The 17,458-nt window shown below is 48.5% G+C and overlaps 1 protein-coding gene across 2 annotated transcripts; it reads right to left on the bottom strand.

The window, feature by feature from the left end:
• Positions 1 to 5,266: 5,266 nt before the first annotated feature.
• Positions 5,267 to 15,788, bottom strand: STX4 (syntaxin 4). 2 transcript variants are annotated; one of them, XR_005724364.1, is made up of 12 exons: positions 15,253 to 15,788; positions 14,964 to 15,065; positions 14,751 to 14,850; positions 14,532 to 14,606; positions 13,728 to 13,798; positions 11,990 to 12,098; positions 11,842 to 11,918; positions 11,138 to 11,275; positions 10,137 to 10,247; positions 9,936 to 10,031; positions 5,527 to 6,905; positions 5,267 to 5,488 (listed from the first exon to the last, which is right to left on the bottom strand). XR_005724364.1 is itself a non-coding variant. In XM_040259940.1 (11 exons), exons 1-10 carry the CDS (start codon positions 15,280 to 15,282, stop codon positions 9,954 to 9,956), a joined length of 891 nt encoding a protein of 296 aa, XP_040115874.1. In that variant the 5' UTR covers positions 15,283 to 15,788; the 3' UTR covers positions 9,570 to 9,840; positions 9,936 to 9,953. The 2 variants fall into 2 exon arrangements, 1 of the variants encoding a protein (XP_040115874.1); XM_040259940.1 differs by lacking the exons at positions 5,267 to 5,488; positions 5,527 to 6,905 and adding an exon at positions 9,570 to 9,840.
• Between the last annotated feature and the right edge of the window lie 1,670 nt (positions 15,789 to 17,458).

Raw genomic sequence — 17,458 nt, 5'->3', positions numbered from 1 at the left:
ATAATTTGCTTTCAGTCTCTCTAGATTTGCCTGTTGTGGACATTTCATGTAAATGTAGTCATACAATATGTGGGCTTTTGTGACCAGTTCTTTTACTTAGCATAACATTCTCAAGGCTCATCCATGTTGTACTGATAGTTTGATCAGTTCTTCTTTCCTTCTTATTGTCAAATAATATTCCATTGTATGGATATACTACTCTGTTTATCCATTCATCAGCCAAAGGACATTTGGGTTTCCATTTTGGTTTATTATGAGTAAGGCTGCTGTGAACATTCATGTACAAGTTTTTGTGTGGACATCTTTTTAAATTCTCTGTGTATATATCTAGGGATAGAATTGCTGGATCATATGGTAACCCTATGTTTAACCATTTGAGCAACTGTCAGGCAGTTTTCCAAAGTGACTGCACCGTTTTACATTCCCATCAACAAGGTAAGAATGTTCCAATTTCTCCACATCCTCATCAACAGTTGTTATTATCTGTCCTTTTTATTACAGCCATCTTAGTAGGTGTAAATTCGTGGTTTTGATGTGTATTTCCCTGGTGGAAAATGATGTTGAGGATCCCGTCATGCACTTATGGGGCATCTGTATGTCATCTTTGGATAAATGTCTGTGCAAATCCTTGGCCCATTGTTTTCACTGGATTGACTCTGTTGAGTGGTTAAGACTTATGTATTCCAGATACAAGTTCTTTATGATTTGCAAAAATTCCTTTCCATTGGGTGGGTTGTCTTTTTACTTTCTTGATGGTACACTTTGAAGCACATTTTTAATTTTGATGATGTCCAAATTGCCTATTCTTTTTCTTATTGCTTGTGTTTCGAGAGGGACTTCCCATGTGGCATTAGTGATAAAGAACCCACTTGCCAATGCAGGAGACTTCAGAGACATGGGTTTGATCCCTGGGTCGGGAAGATCCCCCAGAGGAGGGCACGGCAACCCACTCCAGTGTTCTTGCCTGGAGAATCCCATGGACAGAGGTTACTGTCCATGGGGTTATAAAGAGTCAGAGATGACTAAAGCCACTTAGCACCACGCACTCACACATGTGTTTTGAAAGCCATATCTAATAACCCATTTTCTAATCCAAGGTCATGAAGATTTATGCCTTTGTTTTCATCTTAGAGTTTTATAAACATTTACAAAGTTTATAACTTAGTTATAAACTTTATAACTTAAAAGTTTAAAATGCATAAAAGTTTTTTTAATAAATTTTAAGTTTTTATAGCTAAAAGCTCTTCTGTTCAGATTTTTGACCTACTTTGAGTTAATTTTTGTATATGGTTTGAAGTAAAGGTCCAACTTCATTCTTCTGCATATGGATATCCAACTATCCCAGTTCCATTTGTTGAAAAGCCTATTGTTTCTCCACTGAGTTGTCTTGACTTCCTTGTTGAAAGTAAACTGACTATAAATATGAGGGTTTATTTCTAGACTCTCAATTTTATTCCCTGGGTACATATCATTCTTTATTCCAGTATCACAGTTTTGCTTACTGTAGCTTGGTAGTAAATTTTAAATCAGGACATGTGAGCCTTCCAACTTGTTCTTTCAAAATTATTTTTGTTTTTCTAGATCCCTTGCATTTCCATATGAATTTTAGGATCAACTCGTCAACTTTTGCTAAAAAGAAAAGGAAACTGGCTGGGATTCTGATAGGGACTGCACTGCCTCCATAGATCAATTTGAGGAGTATTGTCATCTTGACAATATCAAATCTTTTGACCCATGAACATTTGGGTGTTTTAAATTTTATTTAGATTTTAATTTCTCTCAACAGTGTTTTATAGTTTTCAAGAGTATAAGTCTTACATTTCTTTTGTTAAATTTATATAGAAGTATTTTTTCCTTTTGTTGCTATTGTAAATGGAATTCTTTTCTTTCTTTTTTGGATATCTCATTGCTACTGATGAGAAATACAATAGATTTCTGTACACTGTTCCTATATTCTGCAACCTTGCTGAGCTGGTTTATTAGCTATAATCTTTTTGTGTATATGAATTCCTAAGGACTTTTTATATACAAAATCATGTCATCTGTAAAATGAGGTTGTTTAGTTCTTCTTTTCCAATCTGGATGCCTTTTATTTATTTTTATTTTGTTTATAATTAGAAAGTTAAGGGAATTCCCTCTTATTCCTAGTTTCTTAAACTTTTTTAAAAATCAAAGTTGTTCGATTTTGTCAAATGTATTTTCTGTGTCTATTGAGATGATCAAAAGATTTTTGTCCTTTATTCTATTAATAGTCTTTATTATTACGACATTAACTGATTTTCAGATGTTAAACCAACCTTGCATTCTTGAGATAAATCTCACTTGTAGAGTCATTTTTATATATTGCTGGATTTTGTTTGCCAGTATTTTATTGAGGACTTTTACATCTATGTTTATAAGAAATCGTGAGCTGAAGTTTTCTTTTCTTGTGATGTCTTTGTCCCCATTTTGTTATCTGCATGATTCCAGACAGCCTGACTTCTGGCCCTCACTTTTCTTCTGTCCCAACTTCCTTTAATTCCCTGACTCTGCCAGGACTGTTCCAGGTAGTGAATGCATCTTGGGAATGCAAAATCATAGACCCCACTGCTAGGGCAATAGCTGACATCACTCCTTATCATGGATTGCAGTCATCATCCCCTCCCCAGCCAAGTGGCTGGATAAATTAGAATTCCTCACAGGAGAAAACTCTACCACCAGGGCCGGAGCAGGGGTAAGGGAAGGCAGCAGGCTTTGTAGGTGGGGCAGTGATTCTGGATTCAACCAAGGAAATTTGGTGACTTGTTCTCAGTTACTTATGCATAACCCACTCTCAGGCTTCCCACATGGTGCTAGTGGTAAAGAACCCACCTGCTAACACAGGAGACTGTAAGAGTCTCGGGTTTGATCCCTAGAGGAGAGCATGGCAACCCACTCCAGTATTCTTGCCTGGAGAATCCCATGGACAGAAGAGCCTGGCAGGCTACAGTTCATAGGGTCTCAAAGAATCGGACACAACTGAAGCAACTTAGCACAGACACAGACAGCCCCCTTCAACAAAAATCCCTCTCCCTGGAGCCTGCCTTCCATTCAAGTCCTATCCCAGTTCTGACTAATCTCTTACCTGTTCTTTACACTCAGCAGGCTCCAGCCATGCTGACCTTCTGTTGCTTTGTTTCTTCTCCATCTTGGAACCTTTGCACTTGCTCTTTCCTGGGGATGGAACCCATCACCCTAGATTTGCCCACGATGTTTTCTGTTCTTTCACGCCTCAGCTCAAATCTTGCCGTTTCTACTGCTGCATAATAAATGACCACAAACTTAACATCTTATAAACAACATATATTTCTTATACTATGGTTCTGTAGGTTCAGAAGTCCAGGCTCTGACTGGGCTTCTACTTAGTGTCTCACAAGGCTGAAGTCAAGGTCTTGCCCAATGTGAGCTTTTATCTGGAGGCTCTGGCATAGAATCCACTTGCAGACTCCCCTGGGGGTATTAACAGAATTCAGTTCCATTTGGCTGTAGTACTGAGGTCCCTGTTTCTTTGTAGGCTGTCAGTCAGAGGTTTGTTCTCAGTTTCTATAGGCTGTCTATATTCCCTGGCTAGGAGCTCCTCCCTCTTCAAGGTCAGCAATGGTGCATTGAGTCCTCCTGCTTCAAATTTCTCTGACTTCTGTCTTCCTCTTCTGTAGCTAGCTGGAGAAGCTTCTCAGCTTTTAAGAGCTCATATGATTACGTTTGGCCCATATGAATAATTTAGGACAATCTCCCTTTCTCAACAGATTGGTGAACTTAATTACATCTGCCAAGTCCTTTTTGGCACATAACATTCACAGAGATTAGGGCATGGAATCTTTGGGGGCCATTATTCTCCTTACCACAGTTCACCCTCTAGGCCTCAAAGGTGCACATCTGTCCCACAAGCAAAATGCATCTACTTCCTCCCAAGGTCCCTAAAAGTCTCATCCCCTGACAGCATCAAGTCAGAGTAAAAAAAAAAAAAAAATCATAAATCTCATCAAAGCAAAAGTCCCAAATCTCATTATCTAAATTAGATGCAGATGAGGCTCTGGGTATAATCCGTTCTGACGCATAGTTCCTCCCATCTGTGGACCTATGAATCTAAAAAAAACAAGTCATGGGAACTTCCATAGCAGTCCAGTGTTTAAGACTCTGCGCTTCCAATGCAGGGGGCTTAGGTTCAATCCCTGATTGGGAAATGAAGATCCCACATGTTGTGCCATGCCACCAAAAAAGAAAAAGAATGAAACAAGTCATGTGCTCCAACATGCAATGCTGGGACATGCATTTTTGGTTGTTTAGTCTCTTAAGTTGTAACCCACTCTTTTTCAACCCCATGGACTGTAGCCTGCCAGGCTCCTGTCCATGAGATTTCCCAGACAAGAGTACTGGAGTATGCTGCCATTTCCTTCTCCAGGGGATCTTCCTGACCCAGGGATTGAACCTGTGTCTCCTGCACTGGCAGGCAAATGCTTTATCACTGAGCCATCAGGGAAGCCTGGAACATGCATCAGGTAATAGTAGTAGATATTCTGGTTAAAAAAGAGAAGAAATGGAAAGCAAAAAGGAGTCATTGATCCAAAGCAATTTCAAAAACCAGCTGAACAAATTTCTTTAGCTTTCCAGGCCTAAAAACAATCCTCCATGGTTTTATTCTGCTTTCTGAGCTGTCAGTTCTGCTCTTTGAATTAGTCACCTTCCCTAAGAAGCCATTCCTGACTATCTTTTAGAACAGCCCCTGTAATTTTTTTGTCACAACACACTGATTAATTTTTCAATAACACATATCCTGGTTTGGGGATGTCTTGACTATTTGTTTATTTTTAATATTTATTTGTTCACTTTATTTATTTGGCTGAACCGGGTCTTAGTTGTGGCCTGAGGGACCTTTCTTGCAACATGCGGAATCTTTCTTTGCTGGGGATTAGCTCCAGAGCATGTGGGCACAGTAGTTGTGGCTTGCAGGCTTAGTTGCTCTCAGGTATGTAGAATTTCAGTTCCTTGATTAGGGATTGAACTCATGCCCCCTGCCTTGGAATTGCAGACTTAACCACTGGACCATCCAGGAAGTCCCACAAGATGAGTCTTAATGAAACTTTGTGGCTTAAGGGTCTTGTCAGTTGCATCTTTCACTGGTTAAAAATTTGGATCAGGGAATTCCCTGGGACTCTTCACTCACACTGCAGGGAGCACAGGTTCAGTCCCTGGTGGGGGAACTAAGATCCTGTATGCTGCACAACACAGCCAAAAATGCATTTTTTAAATCATTTGCCTGGAGTTTCTATATTCTCTTCCATTTCTGCTTAAAAAGTGGCCAATTATTTTCTGAATCATCTTTCTTATAGTAACTTGTCAGATGCACCCAACAGCAAGCAGGGCATGCTACTAATATTCTCTTTCCCCATTTTTTTGCCTAAATCTCTAAACTCAGTTGGACATTATTTGTACTCTTAGTTCTATTTCCAGCTTACAGTTTAAACAAATGCTTCACCATTACATAACACACATCACCATCTTTCCAACTTCCAATGCTAGTTTCCTCACCAGCCACTGTCCAGATCCAAAGTTAATGACCCACAACTCAGGTTTTTCTTTTTATTGTAGCAACACCTCACTTCTGGCTACTACCTCTGTAACAGCTGAACTAGAATTATGATAATGTGGTAAAAACCAACCTCCAAATATCAGTGGCTCCCAGCAGAAGTTTCTCATTTACATTATACCTCATTTTATAGGTGGGCTACAGATCAGCTTCATGTCCTGCTAATTCTGGGTTCCAGGCTGACGAAGTCTTCACCTGGCAATTGACAGGTTCGTGGCAGAAGAAAAAGAGATGGGAAACCGCCAGACTACTCATTGGTGCTTAAAGCTTCTACTTGGAAGTGGTGTCTTAATATCTACTCAGATTTGAAAGCATGTTATATAGCCAAGCCTACTGTAAGTGGGCATGAATGTATAATCCTCCTCACGTGAGGGGCCCAATAGGAAGAACAGCATATATTTGGAACAACAATATAATCTACTACAGGGCTGTACCAGAAACGTCAATCACTGAGTTCATCCATTCTTCCTTCATACACACTGTGCTGACGTGTTTTGTACCTTGTAACATCTCTCATACATCCTGTGTATTCATTCGCTAAGCCACTTCAGTCGTGTTCAACTCTTTGCGACCCTATGAACTGTAGCCCACCAGGTTCCTCTGTCCCTGGGATTCTCCAAGCATACACCTTGGTCAAGGGTAAAATCTTGACTCAAGGTCAAGGTCAGACAATTCCCAAGTAGGTCAATGTAGCTTGACCTAAATCAATCAGGTCCCTTTTCTTAATCTGAACCATGAAATATTCAGTGGGTGAGGAATAAGTGGAGAAGGCTACAGCTGAAAGGTTGTGATACAAGATGGATTTGGAAAAGCCACAACTCACGCAGACCATGTTCCTTAAAAGTTGGGCTGACAGCAGCACCCAAGCCAGGATTTCAGTGAAAAAACCTTCCCATGGCCCCTCACTCAGGTTGATCTTTCTCACAGAAGGGGTATACACAAGGGAACTTGTAAAACCTCCAGTTCCTGGGTCCACTTGCCTACTAGGTCTGCTCCAAACCTGCCACTCACCTGTTCAGAAACCTTCCATGGGTCCCCACAGCCCACCGGAAAAGTTCAAATTACTGAACCCGCCATCCGAACCCTTGCTTGGCCGTCTAGCCAACTCTTCTGGGAAGTTCTGAATGGCGTCCTGAGACAAGTAAGCAGCCTTTCGGGGGTGGCGCTGTCCAGCACTGCCAAGCAGAAGACACATGCTCTACGTGGACACCCAGCTGCGTAGACGTGGCAATCTCCGCGTCGGTTTGACAGTCTCTGTCAGATCCCGGTAGGCGCCACGGGTTGTCAACTTCAGTTGATTCTGAAGGCAGAAAAGTGAGAGTGGATAAAGGCAACCAACAGGACAGGATTCCGCTGAAGAAGCAGGCCGTAGGGGAAGAGATGGAGAGTGGAGACTCATGGAAGCCCAGAGTCCAAATCAGTCTTCTACTGAGGCAGCAATCCAGCCGGTCTCGCAGTTTCCCCACTGGGTGGACATCTAGAGTGTTTGCACGCTGCTAAAATCGAGGGGCTTCTTCCTGCAGGCATCTAGTTTCTTCTGTACATGGGACACGGGACCTCAAGCAGGACTAAAGCGTGGGTACACTCCGGGACTCACTCCCGGACTCTCTAGCAGCCACAAGTTCCGGCTGCTAGGGGGCGGGACCCGGCCACGCCTTCTCGCGTGAGGTCCTGAGCCCCTACCCTCACGGGTCTCTCCCAGGCCAGCCCCCTTCCGCCTTATTAGGCGTTTTGATCACGCCCCTTGCGTTCTGTGATCCAATCGCTTTTTGGTGCGACTGCGGTCTCGCTTTGAGGCCCCGCCCACATCTAATTGCAGTTTAATTCCGGATGCTCACGCCTTCAGGACCGGGAACATTTAGGTCCGCTGGCCAATCCGAGTGGTCCGTTTTCTAAGTGTCAGCCTGGCCACCCCCTCAGCCACGCCCCGTACGCTCGGTGCCAAGTGTACACCTCGGACCTGGCGCAGGCCCCGCGCAACCGCCGCTTCCGGGCCACAGGGAGGCGTTGCAGGCGGGCGCCCAGCCTCGGGTGGAGGCTGGGCAGGTCCGATCGCACGCCACTACGGCCCAATCCCGCCCCCCGGTCCCTCCCCCAGCCCGGGTTCAGGAGCGGCCCGAGTCTGCACCGACTTCCACTGGCCCTTCCCTTCCTTGGCTCGCGTCGCCCCGGCTTCCACGTGTATACCTCGTACTTGGCGGCCGAAGCAAACGGTACAGCTGGGCAGCCAGGACCAGCAGCGGCAACCAGTGGGATCGAAGGTGGGATGGGACAAGGCGGCTGGAACTCCGCCCCCAGACCTTGGTCAGGGGTCAGGCCCTGCCCCATTCCTACCAGGCTTCGGAGGCAGGAGCCCTGAAACCAAGTGTCTGGGGACGGGCGCTACATCCAGCTCCAGAAACCAGGCATGGGGCTTGGAACTCTTAGAAATTTCGAGCTGGAGTCTGGAACTCAGGTGAGTCACAGAAACTCGGCTCCTCGTCCTCCTCTACCCGCTTCAGCCACCAAGACCCCTGAGAAACAAGGTGTGGGCTGATTCAGAGTGCCTCCCTCTCTGATCTGAACTCTTATATAAAAGGCAATGCCACACCAAGTCGGGAGAGGGAGCGGTGGGCAGATGACTGGGAGACTGGCATTGACATATATACACTATTGTTTTGGGGTCTTGTTCAGTTGTTCAGTCGTGTCTAACTCTTTGCACCCCATGGACTGCAGCATGCCAGGCTTCCCTGTCACTATTGTTACACTACTGTTACTATGTATAAAATAACTAAGAGAACCCACTGCATAGCTCAGGAAACCCTATTCTTTGCTCTGTAGTGACCTTAAATGGGAAGGAAATCCAAAACAGAGGGGATAAATGTATACATACAGCTGATTCAGTTTGCTGTGCAGTAGAACATTGTGCCTGGAAAATCCCATGGACGGAGGAGCCTGGTGGGCTGCAGTACATGGGGTCGCTAAGAGTCGGACATGACTGAGCGACTTCACTTTCACTTTTCACTTTCATGCATTGGAGAAGGAAATGGCAACCCACTCCAGTGTTCTTGCCTGGAGAATCCCATGGACGGAGGAGCCTGGTGGGCTGCCGTCTATGGGGTCGCACAGAGTCAGACACGACTGAAGCGACTTAGCAGCGGCAGCAGCAGAACACTGTAAAGCATTCCCTTGATCCAGTGGTTAAGAATCCGCCTGCCAATGCAGGAAACACGGGTTCGATCCCTGTCTGAGAAGATCCCACATGCTTCGGGGCAACTAAGCCCCGGCACCCTGAAGCCTGTGCTCCACAACAAGAGAAGTCCCAGATAGGAGAAGCCGGTGCACCATAACTAGAGAGTAGCCCCTGCTCACCACAACTAGAGAAAGCCTGAGAGCAGCAACAAAGACCCAGCACAGTCAAAAATAAGTAAGTTAAATAAATGAATACAAAGGAAAGAAAAGGCAATGGTTTTTTCTGAGCACAAGGCCTGGCCTGTTGAACCCTCTGCCTGGCAATCTCTTCACTGATTCTTCCCATAACCAGCCATTGGACTCCTCGCTTCCCATTGGACTCAAGTATGGCCACCTCTGAGACAGGCCCTTCCTTGTCCACTGTATCCAAAGGAACAGACTCAGTTCCTTTTTCACAGTGCCTCTTCTTCTTGGCCTCAGGAATGCCCACAGATGCCACACACACATCGCTCTGTGTCCCAGCCTGGCCTGGCTCAGCCTCACTGTTTGGGGCTTAGGTCCTCACAATGCTCTTTCCCCAGGGACAGTACTGAGTCACATGTCAGTGTTATCTCTTCCAGGCCCCACCCATTCTCGTGGAAGAGTAGAAGGGCGCTGCCAGCCTGGTGTGGTCACCTGAGACAGTCTGATTTGAGTCTGTCTGCCTGGGCTGGGTCTGTCCCCCAGGGTGGCTGGGAGGTGGGGAGGCTGGATACCTGAAGGCCCTGGACCAGACTTTTCAAGGACACGCGTGCACATGGGGAATCTCCAAGCTTTTTTTTTTTTTTTTTTTAATTTCTTACAAAACCACATGTCTCTGCCAAACAGGACACTGCAGGCCTTCCCCCAGGCACTGTGACCCAGGGGTGAGGCCCCCATGGATGAGTGGCTGCCGACCCCAGAAGAACTGTCTGCCCCTCTGCACAAGGCCACAGTGAGGAAGCAGTCTGGCTGGAGGCTCTGTCCAGCCCACCCCCAGCTGCTGAGAGAGAAGGCAGACCCTGGGTCCCTGGTGCTCTTAGTGTCTGCAAGGGAAGGTGGCAGAAGAGGGTCTGAGAGGAGGAGAAAAGGCTGGGGTTGGGTAGGGGGCAGGCCAGGGGGCAGGCCCATGGTATCTCACCAAGAATATGCGGTGCTGTCAAATCAACGAGATGACAATGATGACCACCAGAATGAGGACAGTGACGGACAGACAGATGGCAATAAAGACTTTCTTCTGTGGGAGAGGAAGCGGGGTTGGGGGGTGGGTGTCAGGGAAACTCAGGAGTGGAGGGAGGGCCACTCAGGGGGAGGGGTGGCCGGGGGAAGGGCGAAGGCTCACCTTGCGCGCCTTCTTCTGGTTCTCCAGCGCCACCTTGACATGTTCCTGCCCACGTTCCACGTAGTCGGCTGAGCTCAGAATGTTCTTCTCAATTCGGTTGATCATCTCCCCCTGCTCGGAAGAGGAGGCGGTTCAGGAAGGAAGGAATGACTGGGGGCGGAAAGCCCAGCAGCTCCTCTGCCCACCCCAACCACAGATGACTGAAGGACACTCCTGGCAGAGAACGGTGCACTAAGGAAGAGGTGGGGACAGGACCGCATCTGACAGAAGTCCACGTGCCTGGGGATGGCTTCCAGACTCCCTCCTACCGTATGCTCCCTTCTGTCCTGTGCCCTCGCCCCATACAATTTCTACTCGCAGTGCCGGCTGGGAGCGGAGCACCTTGAATGGCTCACAGAGGGTAAACTTTTGTCCCCTCGCAAATCTGTCTGAAGTCACTTGTTCTTTAGGCCTGTCTCCCAGCTGCCGGAAAGCCCTCCCTGTCGCTGCCTCCTCACGGTACCACCAGGCTTCAGATCCTGGACTCCTACAGAGTGAAATCTCTCCCCCAGGACTCCCAGCTGCAAAAGGGCACTGGGGTCAGCTCCCCCCAGATGGGGCTGGAAGCTCCCCTTATCATGAGATAAGGGCCGGGGGAAGAATACCACTTCCCACCCCATCCTTGTCTACATTTTAGGAGGCAGGCCCCTCTAGGGGGCAACTAAAGAGCTCTTAGGTGTGTAAGAATGGATTCTGTTGCTGGAGGAGGAGCCAGGGTTGGGGCCATACGTGGTGTGGGCTCCAGTTCAAGGGATGGGGTACAAGGTATAGAGCAGTAATCATCTGAGTAGCTACTGAGGAGGATGAAATCTGAGAACACAGCTAAGGATGGAAGTAAGGGCCAGTCTGGAGGGTAACAAAAGCCTTGGTGAAAGAGGCTAAGGGTGGAAGCAGGCTGACAGATGACACGCTCTGACATCTGGGGACTGTATCAAGCCCAGCCAGCGGCCTCAGGCACCCACCTGCATCTCCACTTCAGTGGCCAAAAAAGTGAAAATCTCATGAAGTTCACGGATACTGCGTTCCAGCTGCTGGATCTCGCTGTGTCGGGCCGAGATCTCATTTAGGGCCTGTCGAGTCACTTGTGTGTCCTTCAGTATCTGCAGAGTGGACAGGAGCGATGGGACAGGTTACAAGGAAATCAGCAGCACGTTTAGAAGTTCCTATTCAGCTTTGGGGCAGCCCTCAGGCCTAGAACTGGGGCCCAGGCCTTAATGAGGGATGCCAGGCAGGCTAATATGTTCCATTCTGGGCCTCAGGATTCCCTCCACGAAAAAGGGCCAGGAGGGCTTCCCTGGTAGCTCAGTGGTAAAGAACCCGCCTGCTAATCCATGAGACACCAGTTCGATCCCTGATGGGAGAAGATCCCACCTGCTGCGGAGCAACTAAGCCTGTGCACCACAACTACTGAGCCTGTGCTCTAGAGCCCAGAACCACAACTACTGAGCTCACGGGCTGTAGGGCCTGTGCTCTAAGAGAAGCCACTGCAAGAAGCCCATGTATCGCAACTGGAGAATAGCCCCTGCTTGCTGCAACAAGAGAAAAGCCTGCACAGCAACGAAGACCCAGCACAGCTGAAAATAAATAAATAAATTTTATTTATTTTAAAAAAGGACTCAGAGAGGATGGGGGGCCCAGCAGAGGGAGCCTGGTGGCGGCCACTCACATTGGACACAAACACCTCACTCTGCCCGCTGTCCAGCATCTGCTCCAGCTCCTCGTCAGATACCATTCCAGCATTTGCTGTGAAGGAAAAGGCCAGGCTCAGAGCCGGTTGGGTCAGCTGACCCTGTGTGCCGGGCACCACAACTCACTGATCTTCAGCTGCCTCCGAATCCGCTCCACGTTCTTCTCCCGGTATTCAGACTGCATTAAGTTGCACTTGTTGATGAGCTCCACGAATTGCTGGGACAGGACCCCGTGCTAAGGAGGGAGAAGAGAAGCTGGGGACCCCTGGGAGGATCCCTGCCTGGTCTGGGCCTCAGCAGCCCCCTGGGTACAATGAGCAAAGAGCATGAGCTCAGAGGTGCCTATGGCCTTGACCTCCTTGAAAGGCTCCCCTGGTCTCTCAAAGTAAAAGCCAAAGCCCTTCCCAGGGCCTACGAGGCCCTATAGGACCCGCCCCTTCCCACATTCCCTCTCTCATTTTATGTCCCCACGCTGTCTCCCTCACTCCTTCCCTCCAATCACAGTGGGCTCCTGACTCCTCCCTGATCAGAACACAGCCCCACATCAGGCCTCTGCAGTTGCCATTTCTTCAGCCCAGAATGCTCAAGCCCCACAGAAGCCTGGAAGTCTTTGTTCCAATGTCACCTTCGGAAGTTTTCTCCACCTCGTTGGAACCTGCCTTCTCCTGCTGTTCTCAATCCCTCTTCTCTTTTCCCTTAATACTTCTATTTCTACAATAATTGACTGATTTATTATAGTGACTCTCCCCACTGGAATGAAATCTCCATGAGGATAGAGATCATTTGTTGACAGCTGTTTCCTAAATAGCTAGAAAAGGGTCTGGCATACCGTAGGCCCTCAAAGAATATTAGTGGAATGCTTGCTGAACACCAGCCTCCCTGCTTAGACTAAAGGTGTGCCAGGATTTTGCATTTCTCAGATTTTGCAGGCCCACCTGGGCACTCAGCCTCTCACACAATGACTACCACAAGCCCCCCAGCCCCCGTAAATGCCTTCCCTGCTTGTCCATTTTCCTGATGTCTAAAATCTGCTCATTCCTTGGAGCTTCTTTCTCCAGGACACATCTGCTGTCCTGGGTTCAGGTGCACCCTTTCAAGATGCCCAAATTGCGGGGGGGCAGTTGAGGCACTAGCCTACTGTGTCCCCACCTTTGTTTGGCAAAGTAATAAAACTACTCTTTCCTTCTCTTCCATTAAAAAAAAAATCCCCAAATTGTTCAGTCTTCAATCTGGGGTCTTTGCTGATTTCTGGGCCCACCTACTTCAACTCTGACCTCCAAGAACTCCAAACTATGCCTCTCTGGGCACCCAGAGGACACTGCTCAGACCATTTCAAATCTCCTTATTAAGATGATGATTCAGTGACCTTCCCCACACACACACACCAGGGAAGTTCCTCTTCCTGACTTCTTGAATTCTGTCCTTGGGGCAGAGGATGTCCCCATCACATGGATAGGAAACCACCCAGTCACTTGACTGCACCCTCTTTTTCCCTGGGCAGAGCCATTAACTACCAAGTCCTACCTGAGTAATGTCTTTGTCATCTATGCAAGCTTAACTCCCCATCTTGGCTTCTAGAAAGTATATCTCCTACAGCCAAGCCCAGATCATGTCTGGGGTCTCAGCAACTTCTCACTGAATGGAGGAGAAGAAGGCAAGGTGTTATAATGGATTGGAAGTCAGGAGACCCGGGTTCTTGACCTTGGGGTAAATCCTTTTTTATCTCTGAGCCTCAGTTTCCTCATTTGGAAAATCATCAGGTTGGATTTAATTATCTCTAAGAGCCCTGCCTTCTTACATCTGCCATCTAATGATCTATTGAACACTTGCTGAAATGTCCTACTTCTGGGAATAATGAACCCACCTGGGTTTTTCTCATTCTTGTGTTGACGGAGTTATAATTCTCATCAGCTTCCTCCTTCTGGGGTTCTATGGCTGTGGAAAGACACAAAAGTATTGGTAGAGGAGGGGGTTTGACCTCTGGCTTCTGAAATTCATTTGGGGACTGGGACCCAGCCACCCAGCCATACAATAGAGAGAGATACAATATCTCCACAGGGCTTTTTTTTTTTTTGAAATAAAATTCATCATAAATGACTACTTTTGAGCCTCTGACAGACCAAAGTATATTTTTCTTTGCAATAAATACATCAGAGAATTCCCACATGTTTGGAGAAGGTTCCTAACAAAACCCACATCTTCCTGCCCAAAGAATACACACTGGGCAGCAAGAATTGTAGGAGTACAGATGATCCTTGCACAACTCTGTGGGTCCACTTATACCTGAATTTTTAGAAAATAAATCCATACTACAGTACTACACAATCCACGATTGCATGAATCCACCCTTGCAGAACCTGGTTTGTGGATAGCAGACTATACAGTTATATGTAGATAACGACCTGAAGGTGGAGGTAGCAACACTAACCTCTGCCTTGGACAAAGATCAAATGGAAATGGTTTCATTATAAATAAGGGAACTTGAGAGGCAGGCATATGCTGTGGAAAGAACTTTGGACTGGAAGCCAGGAGATGGAGATTCTAGACGTTGGCCTGCTGTGTGACCTGGATATATATCACTGGCCTCTCTGGACCACACACTGCCCAGAAATACCAGGAGTTGGGCAGGATCAGAGGAAAGTATCTGGCTAAGGTCCTAGGAGCTCACCCTTCAGCTGTGCGCGGATGTCCCTCCCTAGCTGTTTGATCTCGTCACGCAGGTTCTGCAGGTCCTGCTTCATGCCTAAACAAGAGAAAGCCATGATGCCCAAATAGCAACCTCTACCTCAACAAATCTCCCTGGCCACCACCTGTGTGGAACTACAACCCCCACAAGCCCTCCGGCTGAGCATGCGTTCTGCATGCGTTTTCCCGGGGTTTCACTCACTCTCCTCGGGAAGGGGCGTGGCCAGGATGGTGACCTGCTGCTTCTCCAACTCTCGGACTTTATTCTCTAGCTTGACGATAGTCTGCCGAATTGTCCGAACCTGGGGACGATGACCGAGAGGGCTGAGGGAGATGTGGGCGGTGCTCCAGGCTGCTCTGCTCCTCGGGCCCTCCAGCCCCCTCGTGAATCCAGGCCGAGACTCCAGCCTCTTACCTTCTGGAAGAACTCCTCGTCCGGGCTCCCCAGCCGTGCAGTACCCGGGTGTACCACCAGCGCGACTCGCTCCTTGTCTTCATCGTCCGAGCTGTCATCCCCCTGCCAGGGCCGGGGTCACTGGCATCACTTCCTTGCTACTGCTCTCCCCCAGTAGAACTCACGGGCTTCCGGGACTTTCCTTCCTAGCCCACAGTCATCCCTCCCGGCCCCGAGGACCAGGAGTCCTGCATTCCAGCAGACCCCATCCCGTCCACCCGTCCCCAACCCTGCTGCGCCAAATTCTCACCTGCCTCAGCTCGTGGGTCCTGTCCCGCATGGCGGCCCGAGATCCCTCTCGCCGGCGCCGGAGCCCGGCGGGCCTCTAGATTCTAAGTTTGGAACTCCCGTACCCAACTCACACTCTGACACTCCCCTCCGCCCTCACCCTGCAGACCCCAAACCCTCCCCCAAGAGTCGCTAGAGGCTCTGTCCCTGGCACCATTCACAGTTTCAAAGGGAAGGAGCCGACCTCGGGGACCCCCAAGATTCCACAGGTTGGAATTCCCTTTTCTTTCCCCCCGCCCTCTCCTGTAGCCTCGGCCCCGCCCCCTCTGGAAAGACTGGAGCATGCGCACCGGATCGCGTCCCTTCCCCACCCCAGGGAAAGGCCGAGGTCGGAAGCCTCTGCGCCCCGAACGGAAGCGAAATTGCCAGGACGTGAGAACCCGCCCCCTTTGCCGGAACTATCGCATCTTCCAGCGGAAATCTAGTTGCCAAAAGGGGTGGGAATGCGTCATTGGTACGTGATCTGTGAGGCCCTCTCATTTCGCATCACCCCATAGTGCAAAACCCCCCCCCGCGCGCGTCATGTGACCGGCCTGGTCCCAACCTCTCAGACCACAGAACGTGACGCTTCGACTGTCACATGTCTCGGCCCTGTCAACTCCATCTCTGGAACACCTATCTCCCCACGACGTCCTCGGCACCCCACGCCCGAGTTACCTCTCTTCAGAACCCCCGCGAGGTGGGGAGAGGGCGCTGACTCCCCCCAGAGACAGTGGGTGGTAAGACCCAGGCTGAATCCGGCTTCCTTTCTTTTGGGTCCGCGAGTGTGGGCAGACTGACGACTTAGAATTTGGAGCTGTCAACATCATGAGACCTTGAAATTCAGAAAAGAATAAGATCCAGCGTCAGAGAATTGCAAGATTTTGTAGGCAGAGCATCTGGAGGTGGGAAGTGACCTCACCCGAGGCGGAACTCTCTTCTCCCGCATACTCCTGGCACAGTTTCTGACAGGTGGGCGGCTGGCTGGCGCCCGGCTTGAACACTGCAGTCCCGCGGCACTCACCACCTTCGAGCAGGGCATTTCAGGGCAGCCCGGGCTAAGAAAAAAGTCTGTTACATTGAGCAGCATGTCACTTAGACAACCCCCTCCCCAGACCCCCACCTTGCACTGGGGGTCTACCCTCTGGAACCCACAAAAATATTCCATATTATCGTGGCCTGTGAGTTACTAAAGTGAGCTCATGATTGTGGACAGAGGAGCCTGGAGGGTTACAGTCCATGGGGTCACAAAGAGTCGGACACGACTGAGTGACTAACACACACAAACTGTAGCCCACCAGGCTCCTCTGTCCATACAATTTTCCAGGCAAGAATACCAAAGCGGGTTGCCGTTTCCTCCTCCAGGGGATCTTCCCAACCCAGGGATCGAACCAGCATTTCTTGTGCCTCCTTCATTGGCAGACAGATTCTTTACCACTGAACCAACTAGGAACCCCAGCACATGTTAGGCCCTCAGTAAATATTTGTTGATAGAGTCTTAGCCTCTTATATAACTGAAGATGAAGCTTATGGTTCTCTGGTCTTCTCTTTTATGCTTCAGGCTGTTGGTGACACTTCCCTAACCCTAACCCTAACCCTGTAGACATTCATTCATTCAGTGGATATTTATTGTATGGGCCAGACACTGTTTTAGGGCCAGAGATATATCAGGGAAGACAAGAAGGATGCCCCAAAGTCACTCAGTGAGTCTCAGAATAGCTGAGAGGAATATTAGTTCTCCTGGATCCCGGGATGTCAACAGCCTGGGTGTCTCTGCCAGGGATTCCATGCTGATACTCCTCCAGGGTCCTTCTTCCTCTTTTCATCTCCTGAGCCCCACCGTGCACCAGATCCTTGCCAACTCCTGCCCATCTCTCATGTCTTCACTTGGATCTAACATACCATGTGTTTTGCTAATTTGTGTTATCTATTGTCTGCCTCCACCTCTCCTCTCCACCCTGCTAGAATGTAAGCTCCAAAAGGACAGGGATTTTCACCTTAATTATTCACTACCATGTCCCCAGCACCTGCAACACTGCCTGGCACATAGTAGCTGATTAATAAATACTCATGAAGGAACGAATTTTTTTTTTTAACCACACCATGCAGCTTGAGGTATCTTAGTTCGTCAACAAGGGATGGAACCTAGATCCTTGGCAGTGAAGCATGGAGTCCTGACCACTGGACTG

The sequence above is a fragment of the Oryx dammah genome, unplaced genomic scaffold, assembly GCF_014754425.2.
Source record: "Oryx dammah isolate SB20612 unplaced genomic scaffold, SCBI_Odam_1.1 HiC_scaffold_2, whole genome shotgun sequence".
Classification (NCBI taxonomy): domain Eukaryota; kingdom Metazoa; phylum Chordata; class Mammalia; order Artiodactyla; family Bovidae; genus Oryx; species Oryx dammah.
Note: the sequence above shows the minus strand (reverse complement) of the source record. Positions and strands in the feature narration are given on the sequence as shown.